The 13,841-nt window shown below is 36.0% G+C and overlaps 1 protein-coding gene across 3 annotated transcripts in view; it reads right to left on the bottom strand.

Moving 5' to 3' along the window:
• The window catches only part of LOC127859393 (uncharacterized), an 87,738-nt gene that overhangs the window by 44,021 nt on the left and 29,876 nt on the right, over positions 1 to 13,841 (bottom strand). For 2 of the 3 annotated variants that reach the window (XM_052396752.1, XM_052396754.1), the window contains exons 6-9: positions 13,274 to 13,364; positions 5,536 to 5,726; positions 3,765 to 3,874; positions 3,369 to 3,391 (exon numbers count right to left, since the gene is read on the bottom strand). In XM_052396752.1, coding sequence (XP_052252712.1) covers positions 3,369 to 3,391; positions 3,765 to 3,874; positions 5,536 to 5,726; positions 13,274 to 13,364 — 415 coding nt within the window. Of the gene's footprint in view, positions 1 to 3,368; positions 3,392 to 3,764; positions 3,875 to 5,535; positions 5,727 to 8,818; positions 8,947 to 13,273; positions 13,365 to 13,841 lie in introns of all 3 variants that reach the window. The other variant, XM_052396753.1, reaches the window with a different exon arrangement.

Raw genomic sequence — 13,841 nt, 5'->3', positions numbered from 1 at the left:
ACTGCAACCACAATCAACGCCGTATATCTTTTTTTAAAAGATATTTCTTGTTTATTTTATTTTTTTACAAATCGGGCTAACTGCTTTGATGTACATCCATACTTTTTAAAATTAAAAAAGACTCAAAAATGAAGAATTACTTTGCTATATGAAACTAAATCATTTTCTTAAAGCGTGACAACATCGAGGCAGCAACACCCGAATTAAACTACACAGAAACCTAACGACTCCCTTTGTTAACACTTTTGTGAACGAAATGGACACCCGATTCAGTGATTTGCAGACTAAGGCAGCCATGTGATTGAAGTTTATACCTGAACAAATGTGCGCCTCTCCTGTCAGTGCTAGTGACCTTGAATGGTTCATTGATGATCTCCCTTCCCCTCAGTCCCTCCCTGCTGAGTTGCACTTTATATGGCAGGCTAGGTGGAAAGGTGTACCCAACCCACCTACTACCCTTCAGGGCTCTGTTGCACATTGTTATTCCCAGCTGTACCCCACCATTTACACTGTTTTGTCCATATCATGTGTGTTCCCTGTTACATCATGCAAGTGTGAAAGGAGTATCAGTGCCCAAGGACTTGTTAAGACAAAACTAAGATCATCAATGGGTCAGAACAGGTTATCCGCTGTGTGCCTGCTTTCCATTCATAGGGACATGGACATAAACATTTTAATGTTGTACCTTAGTTGACCTAGTAGGATATCCAGCATGGTTAAATAGGAGGTCCACCCATCTTACTCTGTTAAAAAAGTTATGGATAAAGATAATGTCTCCCACCACTTAAGTGGTTTGAGAGACATTTGATTTACCCATGTGTGTCTGCCTGTCCGTGTGTCTGTCACACTTGATGTGTGAACTCAAGTTCTTATTTGTTTTACATGCACTTTTATCATGCAAAATGCTGATTAGATAGCAGGAAATCGCATTATTTCAAGGTGCCAATTAAAAAAATAATTCGTCGACGGAACGGGACACCCCTCCCGCACCCTCCCCTGTTGAGCCCCCCCTCTAACAAATTTCTGGATACGCCTCTGGACCCTACCATATAGGAGCAAAAACAAACAGATAGAAAAAACAACTCTTGTCAACAATAAGCAACTGTCAGCATTTAAGATTTCAGCTACCATTCTAGTCCCATTCTTCAGATGCATTTTGAATCCATCACATTCTATTTGTACCATAAGAATGTAATCTAGCCATTATGGTTGTACGTAAATTTTCACCATAGAAAAGTATAGATGACTTTCTAAAGGAATATCCAGTACGGGTGATTGGAAACACCCAAAGCACAGAACAAATCTTGCACTTTGAATATACTCGAGATGGCCAATATACGACAAATGAATATGTAAAGAATGGATCACGATACACAGCAATTGCTTAAATGTGAGTTACATTCAGTCTTAAAAGTATACATTATCAGGTTAGGTTGTCAAACTATTAAGCACATATCATTTGAGATATTAACCACATATCATTTGAGATATTTACAACATATCATTTGAGATATTAACCACATATCATTTGAGAAATAAACCACATATCATTTGAGATATTTTCGTTATAGGTTATTGAAAATGTTAAGACTAAATCAAGAAAGACAAAACACGCTAAAATATGAGCTACAATGCTTGTTAAAAGTAATTTGCCAAATACTCAGGTTAGGCACTACAGAAACAAGTTATTTATACTTTTTTCTTTTACGCTTCACTCTGGAAAAACAAGACTTAACTCTTTCAGTGCGGGAACCGAATTTTGAAGGCCTTTGCAAACAGTTTGGATCCTGATGAGACGCCACAGAACGTGGCGTCTCATCTGGATCCTAACTGTTTGCTATTCTGATAGTATTCTTTGAAAAAAATCGAAGAAAATGCTAATTTTATAAATTCAGCAGACGACATTTTAGCAGACGACAAATTTCCCAGCATGCAAAGGGTTAATGCATGTGCAGAAAGTGTTCCCAGAATAGCCTGTGCATTATTCACAGGCTTATCACGGACAACACTTTCCGCCTTGACTGGAATCTGGGACTTCCTTTAAACAAAAAATACCATAAAAGCATAGATGCTGTGTGTCGTCCCTTATTATCTTTAAGCAGAGTTATTCCAGAACGAATCTCATTTGGAATAAAAATCTGTAAGTGTGAATGTTAGAATCTATAAGTGTGAATGTTAGTTCTACAGGGAGATATCCTCTAAAAAAAATCACCCATTTTAGATCATATTCAAAAGTAGTATAATACTGTACATAATTACACATAAATATGTTGTGTACATTTAAAACAAATGGTGAATGGCAATTCCTACCAAATTACAAAATTATGGCAATAAGACAAACCAAAAATGGCATAATGGCAACTGTATGCATATTGATCTTCAAATTTATATCCAATAATTGTACAGCAATATTAAATTGTGTTACTTTTACAGACATTTTACTTGGATTGTAAATGTTATATATGTTTAAAGGAAATTAATCTGTATAGCAATCAAACCACTTAATTGAAACATTTCAAGGGTGAGGACTTTAGGATGGATGTGGAACATTTAAGAATTCATCAACTGATCATTATAATCTAGTAATACATGTAGTTTGTTATAGACCCATTAAAAACAATTTGAGGGTGTTTTATTTTCAAATTGTTCACAGTTGATTCTGAGCAATTGGGACTTGTGGGGCATAGTTTTGTATTCTTTAATTGATTGTTTATCAAATCTACTAAGTCAGGCGTTACACAATACAATGTTGTTAAATATTTAACAGCAGATTGTTAATTAATGTGAGGATTACTTTCACAGTTTTATAAATGACAATCGACAGTAAAAGCAAGAAAACTTTGCGGGAAATAAGCTGTGTGATTTGCAAATTGAAGCAATTTTAAATGTGTTTTTTTCAGCCAGTGAAAATAATAAATGAAACCAATTTTGCTTGCATTGGTTAATAAGGAGGTAAATTATTACTTACATTGTGATAAGAAAGGAAAAGGCTTGTTACTTATTGCAAACAAACTGTCATTTACTAACAATTGAAATGTTCAAGGAACTTTATAGAAGTATATGCAGATGCTTGTTAATTTCTCACTACACTGATTGAGCAAAATTAATCCTAACATCAGTAGAACTTTTTTATTCCAAATTTTACAAGATCTAGACCAACAACTTTCCTTTCTCATCCCAAGAGAGGTCACTCTAAACTATAAAAGCAAAATTTCAAGGGAGGTAATTCCAGCCCAGTTTCCCATGGCTGGGGATACTCTACCAGGAAACACAGATAGTTCTGATGCATGACGGGAGTTGCCATTTTCATTCGTAATATGAATAATAAGAGTAAGGGTCATATGGGAGGTAACCACCCAACCACTCACCCTGCATCGGGTAACCCCCTCGACTGAAATATAAAAAAGGTGAATCAATCAATCATTCTGTAATTAAGGTTTAATTAAAAGGCTTTTTCCTTAAAGTGGTAAATTTTGCTATAAAAACAACAACAGAAAAGAATGCTATTTTCAAAAGAGTAAAAAAATAATTGCAGACACAAACTAATTATCCATGTATTTGGACGTTGTGAACATTAGAACATAATTTGGCATGAAACATCTAAAACAAAGAAAATAATTTAAACCCATTACTCAAACACATGCACATTGTAAAAATGCTGAAAATATTTGCTTACATGTCCATAGCATACAACCAAGACAATTAATTAGATTCATTAGATCTACTCAAAATAATTTGCAATGAAAAAGTGGTTGCCATCTTACATGCCCATAGCTGGTAGAGTGGTGTAATGGTGCACAGCCGGCTGACTGGGCGGAGGAGTGGTGTAGTGGTGGTGGTGCACGTTACCAGCAGGGGCCGCAATTCTAGGCACCTAGAGGAGACAACAATATTAAGCAAATTTTATATATTTTTAATTTATATTTGTACACAAATGTGATAAGAAAAATAAAAGTTCATGTATCAAGTGAGATTGTAAATCTATGGAAATAATTGTTTTAAGTCTTAAAATAATTGTTCTTTGACTGCTTAACCCTTTCAGTGCGGGAACCGAATTTTGAAGGCCTTTGCAAACAGTTTGGATCCAGAAGAGACGCCACAGAACGTGGCGTCTCATCAGGATCCAAACTGTTTGCTATTCTGATAGTATTCTTTGAAAAAAATCGAAGAAAATGATAATTTTAGAAATTCAGCAGACAACATTTTAGCAGACGACAAATTTCCCAGCATGCAAAGGGTTAAAGTCAGCTGAATATGGATAGCATCTCTGTAACAAATAAATTCAAACTCAACACTAGATTACTTTTGTTTATATTAATGTCAATGTTTTAACTTTATTTCTCAAAAGAATGACAAACTGCTATCTCTTGGGTTTTTAACAAAGAGAATCAAGCAAATCTTTGCTGAAAGCAAGTTAAACCTGTTTTACATTAACAGAAATATGAAATAAGATATCAATGTAAAAACTTTTGCACAGCAAATTTTAACACAATTAAACATAGTATTTATTGTTATAATTAAATTATTATATAAAATAAAACACTGAAATAAGAAAACTCACTCATAGTGATATAAAGGGGATCTCTGTGACCTAAAGGATGTGACAGAAAGTGCTCACTAATATAAAATGTATCTATTAAGTCTTGTGACTTCTGCTTATTTTGCCCTATGAACAGCTGTGCTCTGCTGGAAATGATGCTGTAAAAGCTGTGGGGAATAATACAACATTGAGAAGAGAATAATATATCATAGATTAATAGCAGTAAACTATATCACTCAGTATGTTATTGTTAGAACCAGTAAATTGTATAATCCTTTTATTTAAGTGTCTCACAATGAAAATACAAACAGTGCCTTATGTTTTACAGATCTCAACCTCATAAACTACCAATCACTTTGAGAAAAGAAATACATCTCTCTTTCAGTTCAATGAAGTAAGCCATTTTGGCAAAAATTTGTGAATTTGACGGAAGATGATGTGGTTTGTATGTCTATAAATCAAGTGTACAGATATTCTACAAGTCACTATTATTTTGTAAAAGCATAAACAAACAATTGTTAATTTGACAAAAGCTGACATAGCACAAGAGACTGACAGTATTTCTCCATGAAATGCTGTTACAATCTGATGGTATGTAAACGATTTACTTTCTAAAGTATTTTAAATTATTAGCACAAATGTCATGTGATTTCGAAAAATCAACTTGTTATATATTATGTACCAATATTTTGGCTTTCTTTCACTCTGTATATCAGCAATATAATAATCTGCTTTATTGCAATTTACTGTTATCTAACCAATATATCAGCTTCCTAAAGCTCCCTAACCAACATGTTGGCTTTCTAAAGCTTTTGAACCAATATTTGGCTTTTTAAAGCTTTAAAACCAATGTTCAGCTTTCTAAAGGTTTCTAACCAATATATTGGCTTTCTAAAGCTTTCTATCTCGGCATGCAAGTACATCCCATTCTTTCTAAAGCTTTCAATCTCAGCATGCAAGCACACAGCATGCTTTCTAAAGCACTCTACACCTACTGGAATGCAGGAGGCACAACTGCAAGAGTTTCCATGGTGATGACCTGAGCAGGACGAATGACCTCGACAGTGACCTTGACCCCTGGAATGACCCCGGTTACCTTGGCCTCCACCGAGGTCATTCAGCATCATTTTCTGCATGACTAACTGGTGCAGTTGGGCGTTCTGCATCATCATCATATCGCCCAGCTCTGAAAATGTGTGTGCAGCCTTGCGTGACCAACCAAGAACCAACAATGTCTCTTTTGAATGAACATAAGAGTGTTTTAACTAATACAGAAATGCATCTGATTTTCAGGCTGAAAGTAATGTTTCCATTTCTGACAAGAAATATCCAGGAATAAAAAGGATATATGAAATGTAGGTGACATAAAATAAAGTGTTCTCCAAATGGGGCAAAGGAAACTCTTCAATACTGATGAAGCCAGGCAGGTTGATTCCTTTTTTCCCTCTCCTTTTCATAGAAATGCCGCCCTCAATTGCCTAAACCCTTATCAACTAAACTAAATGCATGTAAATTAAAACAATTAAATGATTTCTCGCTGGTCATGCAAAAGTTGATGACAATAGGGTTAAATTGGACAAATGTGTGTAATGCATGGGGACCCCTAAGCTAATTATACAAGTTAACCCTTTCAGTGCGGCAACCGAATTTTAAAGGCCTTTGCAAACAGTTTGGATCGAGATGAGACGCAACAGAACGTGGCGTCTCATCAGGATCCAAACTATTTGCTATTCTGATAGTATTCTTTGAAAAAAATCAAAGAAAATGCTAATTTTATAATTTCAGCAGACAACATTTTTGCAGACGACAAATTTCCCAGCATGCAAAGGGTTAAGAAACATCAAACTGTGACACAGTGCAGCATACATGGCTTTTAGAACATTCAAACTAAACACGTTTAAAAAATAATGCACACTAAATACTAAAATTGGCATCAGAGTTAGTGTACAACATGGCAATATGCATCAGTCACACATTTACAATTTTTGATGCAGGATCTTACTTTAATACAAGTGTATCTTCAATCTGGAATGATATTGGGCAATCACATGTGTGTTGCAAACATTTTTGAATTTTTGCATCATAGCAGTTATCAATTGTGTTTTGAGTCCAAACAATTCTACTATCAGGATATGATTAAGAATTATATAAACACACCTGAAACGGGATGAACTGGGACAGTGCTAAATGGATGATGGCAGAATCACTAATTACGAGGACATGTTTGAGAACTGAATCCAAACTTTTGACTTTTGATTTGAGAAAGTAGCAGAAATGTGTGGCAAATGCTTTAGCTATGGGTTTCATAACAAATGTTTATGTTGAGAGTGAAACTTCTGTATTTGATGAACAGATAATAACAGGTTTATTGCACTATAGTTTTGTAAAATATCAGGTGAGGCTTAGAACAAAATAACAGCAAAGCTTGTCAAGCCACTTTTTAGTTGTGCCAAGCCTGATCTATTACAAAATGATAAGGCAGTTACCTTTTTTTCTATTTATCATATGCCCCAATTATAAGATAAATAATACAATAAAATTGCTAACTAATCTAAGCACTAATGGGCTCAATACTAAAAAATGCAATTTTTTGCAGTTTTTTTTTTCGCTTTTTGTTTCAAAATATATTTTATCTTGGCTTAACTTGTTTGTTTTCTTGAATCTGATAAAAAAATAATTCCAAAAATTATGATTCCACAGAAGGTCATGAATAATATACTACCAAACATTGACTGATATAGATGCCTACTGACCTAACATAAAAAAATAAATCAGGCACCTTTGTATCAGGCAGGTATCAGCATAGGGGCATGATAAATAAATGTTAAGAAGTTACATCAGTTTCACCCTCAGTCGTCATAAAGTAATATTAATTTAGTTATTTCAGTGACAGTGTCACCTATGTCTCAAGCTATAATACAAAAGCATAAACAGAAACCGCTACATAAGATTAAAAACACTACATTTTGGCATTCCTAAAGGAATAATGAACAATTAGTATTTTGGTGTCATACAGGGAGGCAATCGTAGCAGCCATGCCCATGGCCTCCGTGGTATACAACGTGTTGTGAGCAGCATCCAGAGTTGCAGTTGTTGCAGTCGCTGTGCCCATGACGATCACTGAGGTTTCCTAACATGAGTTTCTGCATCACCATTTGATGCATTTGGGCATTCTGCATCATCATCATTTCGCCAAAGTCTGTGAGGTTAACATACACCAATAATTGGTTACTTTATGCTTGTTCATCGTTCTATAATCTGAGTGGTTAATGTACACCACTGATTGATTTTTACAATCTTACTAAATGTGATAGCCAATATAGGAGATGATGGACATAACAAGAGGGTCTTAAGGTCCTAGGTTGCTCACCTGACACATGATGAACATAAAAAACAACAACAACCAAAAACACAATAATACACAAATATGTATACTACCAACAGTAGAAACGAGCTCCTTCTTTATGTTGATTAACATAGAAATTCTTTAAGAAGCACGGAATTCTAGCCATCTGCTGTTTATCAAGGCTACTATGGGACAACAGACAGATAATTTTAATAACTAAAGATAATTGCACCATAAACAAACACCAGCGTTTTACTAGCAGCAAGAAATTCTTGGAGAGCTGTCAGCTTTGGATACTACCTACATCTCTGCAAGATAGCAAGATAAGTACATATCAGTACTAGAACTTTTAACTTATAATCCTAGCCCACACTGCCTCTTCCCTAGTGGAAATAGAGAGAACCTGCGCCCAACACCATATGAGCCTTGCTGTGAAAAAACCCAGGAGCTACGCATGTGCGTAAAGTGTTGTCACAGATTAGTATATGCAGTCCACACAGCTTGTCACTAAGAACAGACTTCCTTTACACAAAACTACAATAAAAGTGTTGTCCCTGAGAAGCCTGTGTTGACTGCTTAGGCTAATCTGGGATGAAACTTTACACACATGCACTAAGGCCCCATTTGTGTCTTGTTCTGAGAAAACTGGGCTTAATTCATGTGCGTGAAGTGCCGTTCCAGATCAGGGACGACACTTTCCGCTTTAATGGTATTTTTAGTTTCAAGGAAGTCCCTCCTTACCGAAAATCAAGTTTAGGCGGAAAGTGTCGTCCCTGATTAGCCTGTGCGGACTGCACAGGCTAATCTGGGATGACACTTTACCCACATGAATTAAGCCCAGTTTTCTCAGAACAAGACACATTTTCTTAGAGTGAGGCTCAACAGACATGACAATTCTAGCATTAGCAACATTTTGAGATGAGATGTCATACACCACTCTGCAGCCTGTTCCTATGGAAACCACACTGAGGACACTCGAGTGGTCGGTAATCAAGAACAAGCCTCTGTAGAACTAGCTGATGCAGTTGGGCATTCTGTAGCATCAATGAGTCAATTTGGTCTGTAAGATAGTACATCAGTGAGTCAATTTGGTCTGTAGGACAATACATCAGTGAGCCAATTTGGTCTGTAAAATAATACATCAGTGAGTCAATTTGGTCTGTAACATAATACATCAGTGAGTCAATTTGGTCTGCAAAATAATACATCAGTGAGTCAATTTGGTCTGCAAGATAATACATCAGTCAGTCAATTTGGTCTGTAAAATAATACATCAGTGAGTCAATTTGGTCTGTAAAATAGTACATCAGTGAGTCAATTTGGTCTGTTAGATAATACATCAGTCAGTCAATTTGGTCTGTAAGATAATACATCAGTCAGTCAATTTGGTCTGTAAAATAATACATCAGTGAGTCAATTTGGTCTGTAAGATAGTACATCAGTGAGTCAATTTGGTCTGTTAGCTAGTACATCAATGAGTCAATTTGGTCTGTAAGATAGTACATCAGTGAGTCAATTTGGTCTGTAAGATAGTACATCAGTGAGTAAATTTGGTCTGTAAGATAGTACATCAGTGAGTCAATTTGGTCTGTAAGATAGTACATCAGTGAGTCAATTTGGTCTGTAAGATAGAACATCAATGAGTCAATTTGGTCTGTAAGATAAAACATCAATGAGTCAATTTTGTCTGTAAGATAGTACATCAGTGAGTCAATTTGGTCTGTAAGATAATACATCAGTGAGTCAATTTGGTCTGTAAGATAAAACATCAATGAGTCAATTTGGTCTGTAAGATAGTACATCAGTGAGTCAATAAGGTCTGTAGGACAATACATCAGTGAGTCAATTTGGTCTGTAAGATAATACATCAGTGAGTCAATTTGGTCTGTAGGACAAAACATCAGTGAGTCAATTTGGTCTGTAAGATAATACATCAGTGAGTCAATTTGGTCTGTAGGACAATACATCAGTGAGTCAATTTGGTCTGTAAGATAATACATCAGTGAGTCAATTTGGTATGTAAACTAATACATCAGTGAGTTAATTTGGTCTGTAGGACAATATATCAATGAGTCAATTTGGTCTGTAGGACAATACATCAGTGAGTCAATTTGGTCTGTAAGATAATACATCAGTGAGTCAATTTGGTCTGTAGGACAAAACATCAGTGAGTCAATTTGGTCTGTAAGATAATACATCAGTGAGTCAATTTGGTCTGTAGGACAATACATCAGTGAGTCAATTTGGTCTGTAAGATAGTACATCAGTGAGTCAATTTGGTATGTAAACTAATACATCAGTGAGTTAATTTGGTCTGTAGGACAATATATCAATGAGTCAATTTTGTCTGTAGGACAATACATCAGTGAGTCAATTTGGTCTGTAAGACAATACATCAGTGAGTCAATTTGGTCTGTAAGATAATACATCAGTGAGTCAATTTGGTCTGTAAGACAATACATCAGTGAGTCAATTTGGTCTGTAAGACAATACATCAGTGAGTCAATTTGGTCTGTAAGATAGTACATCAGTGAGTCAATTTGGTCTGTAAGATAGTACATCAGTGAGTCAATTTGGTATGTAAACTAATACATCAGTGAGTCAATTTGGTCTGTAAGATAATACATCAGCAAATCAATTTGGTCTGTAAAATAAAACATCAGTGAGTCAATTTGGTCTGTAAGATAATACATCAGTGAGTCAATTTGGTCTGTAAGATAATACATCAGCGAGTCAATTTGGTCTGTAAAATAATACATCAGTGAGTCAATTTGGTCTGTAGGACAATACATCAGTGAGTCAATTTCGTCTGTAAGCTAATACATCAGTGAGTGACTTTGGTCTGAAAGACAATACATCAGAAAGTCAATTTGGCTGCGCCACTCGTGAAAATATATTTTCTTTGATCACTCGTGAAATAACAAATGATCTTACACTGACATGAATAAATATCCTCTATTTTATACTAAGATTGCTTGTACAGTTACTTAAAACATAACACACAACAATCATATTCTTACCTAGTTATTTCATCGATATGGTACACCAAGTATCACACCATAACATTGTGATGTTCAGTACAACTTAAGATTAACAAAGATTTTATTCCGTTCTGCAGAGTCGAAAGTGTGAACGCATTTAGTAACTTACAAAATCTAATAAGAGTTACAGAAAGTGTTGGCAGATATAACCTGGAAAAAAATTAGCAAGCCTCATAGAGCTCCCTTTGGCTCCACATTTTCTTATTAAAAGACAAATCTACCATACAAGGTAACAAATCTTCATATCTGGGACCGTATTCCAGTAGCTTCTTAAGTTAAAAAAAAACTTAAGTTGAAATATTGCGCAATATTTTTTCTTATCTCCGCCATTTTTTCTTTACAAATAAGATTTCACTTAAGTTAAAGTCTGGTAGCTTCATAAACTTAATAACTTTCTTTACTCTGTGTATTTTTTTCTCATATAATTTAAAATAAAGTTAACTTCCTTAAACTCTTAAATGAATTTCTTAAAGAAAAATACTAAGCGTCTCATGTTTTGTTTTTGAAATTTCAAATTTAACTTAAGAAATTTATATAAGAAATTTCTCAACTTAAGTGAAAACTTAAGAAGCTACTGGAATATGGCCCCTGTTCTATATCGGCTTATTCCAAAATTCTCAAGTCGACAATTGTTCCACACAAATGTTCCAGACAAATGTTCCAGACAAATGTTCCAGACAAATTTTCGTATACAGTATTAGCTTTACCCAAATTTTGTAAATGGACATAAATTAAGTATTTGCTTTGCATGCCATTAAATAAGTACTGAATACTGCAAGTTGTTGTTATTGAGCATCTTTCTTGGATAATTGGGCTTAACACATGTGCCTAAAGTGTTGTCCCAGATTAGCTTGTGCAGCACTCACAGCCTTATCAGGGAGGACCCTTAATGAAAATCAAGTTTAAGCAAAAAGCGTCCTCCATGAATTGTCAACACTTTACGCACATGCATTACGCCTAGTATTCCCCGAAAGGGGCTCAATAGTGCACTGCGCACACACACACAATACACTGTACAGACAGTGCACTGGTATTCACATCATTGGATCCTGACTGCCAAAGTTGTTGGTAAAGCAGGACCTGTTGCAGACGGGCGTTCCTTTCTAGCAGTCTATCCATGTAATCTGAGCAATCACCATAGATACACCAAAATTTGGGTCATCATTAAATTAAGTTTGAGTGATTAACCCTTTCCACCATGAAAAACTAAGTGAAAATGGCTTTTGCAAACAGCATAAAACCAGAACAGCCTGCGAGTAACTGGCAGTCTGTTCAGGTTAAATGCTGTTTGCTGCTCATCAGTAACTAAGGGTTGGAATTGAAGTCTTTAAAACTTGAATCTAGTAAGAAAGGTCTTTAATCAAATTTAATTTTCTAAGGGACTACAAATTCGTTAAATACGTATCTAAGTGGTAAAGGGTTAACCAAAATTTGAACAGTAAACACAGTCTGTTTTTTCATAGTTTAATATTTTGAGTTACAACATATTTGTATTAAAGGTTACTACCATAATATGCTTCAAACCATGGTAATATATTGGAAATGAGCTTGTTGATGGTGTAATTCAACATCAAACATATACATTGCAAAGAAGGAATATTTACATGCCTTGCTCTAGGAAAACCTGTTTTTTTTGCATGTGCTTTAACTCTTTCAGTGCTGGAACCGAATTTTGAAGTCCTTTGCAAACAGTTTGGATCCAGATGAGACGCCACAGAACGTGGCGTCTCATCAGGATCCAAACTGTTTGCTATTTTGATAGTATTCTTTGAAAAAAATCAAAGAAAATGCTAATTTTACAAATTCAGCAGACGACATTTTCGCAGACGACAAATTTCCCAGCATGCAAAGGGTTAAGCGTCATACCAGATTAAAGTAAAGTACAGTAAACTACGGAATTTTTCGTTTAAAGGAAGTCTCTTCCAAACAAAACCTCCAAGGAATGTGTACATCCTGATTCATCTGTGTGGACTGCACAGGAGGCGGAAAACTACAACGGGCGAGGCATGGTCAGGGGTGATAACCCCAAAAAAGGGTTAGGGTAAGGGTTAGGGTTAGGGGTCGGGTTAGGGTTAGGGTTGGGTTTAGGCTAACCCAAACCCTAACCCGACCCCTAACACTAACCCAAACCCTAACCCCCTCTAACCCCCCCTTGCGCAATACCATACCATGCCTCGCCCGTTGTATTTTTCCGCCTCCCGGACTGCACAGGCTAATCTGGGACACTTTATGCACATGCATTAAACCCCTTTTTCAAGAGCATATCTCATACACATGTATATAAATAACAAAGAAATAATAAATTTAAGCATGTGTAACCTTTTTGCACTGTTGTTGGGTACATACCAGCTTTGTTGAACATGCTCTTGTGGGGCTCAGGTCCCAGGTGCTGTATCACAGGGCTGGGAACCTGCTGTATGATATGCTGGGGTGGGGCCTGAAATAGGGGAACCAGTGTAAACAACTATGAGGAGGGTCCTGAAATAGGGGACCTGTAACCGGTAATGTGAACAATGAAAAATGGAGGATAGGCTTAAAATAGGGGACAAGTGAGAACAGTTTAATATGAGGAGGGGCCTAAAATAGGAGACAAGTGAAACCAATTTAATATGGAGAGGGGCCTGAAATGAGGAACCAGCGTGAACAATGTAATATGGGGTGAGGGCATGAAATATGGAACAAGTACAAACAATCTAATATGGGAAGAGGCCTGATATACGGGAGAAGTGTGAATGATGTGGATGGGCCTGAAATAGGGGACAGGTAATAAAAATAACAAGAGCACCACATAACGGGTGCCACGCTCGGCTGCGAAAGCTTGTCAGATTTTTTTTTTTTTTAGAGGTCACAGTGACTTTGGCCTTTGAACTAGTGACCCTAAATGGGTGTGGTGTGTAGAACTCATCAAGGTGCA

The sequence above is a fragment of the Dreissena polymorpha genome, chromosome 15 (genome assembly GCF_020536995.1).
Source record: "Dreissena polymorpha isolate Duluth1 chromosome 15, UMN_Dpol_1.0, whole genome shotgun sequence".
In the NCBI taxonomy this organism is placed as follows: Eukaryota; Metazoa; Mollusca; class Bivalvia; order Myida; family Dreissenidae; genus Dreissena; species Dreissena polymorpha.
The sequence above is the reverse complement of the archived record's forward strand: the minus strand, read 5'-3'. Positions and strand labels throughout refer to the sequence as shown.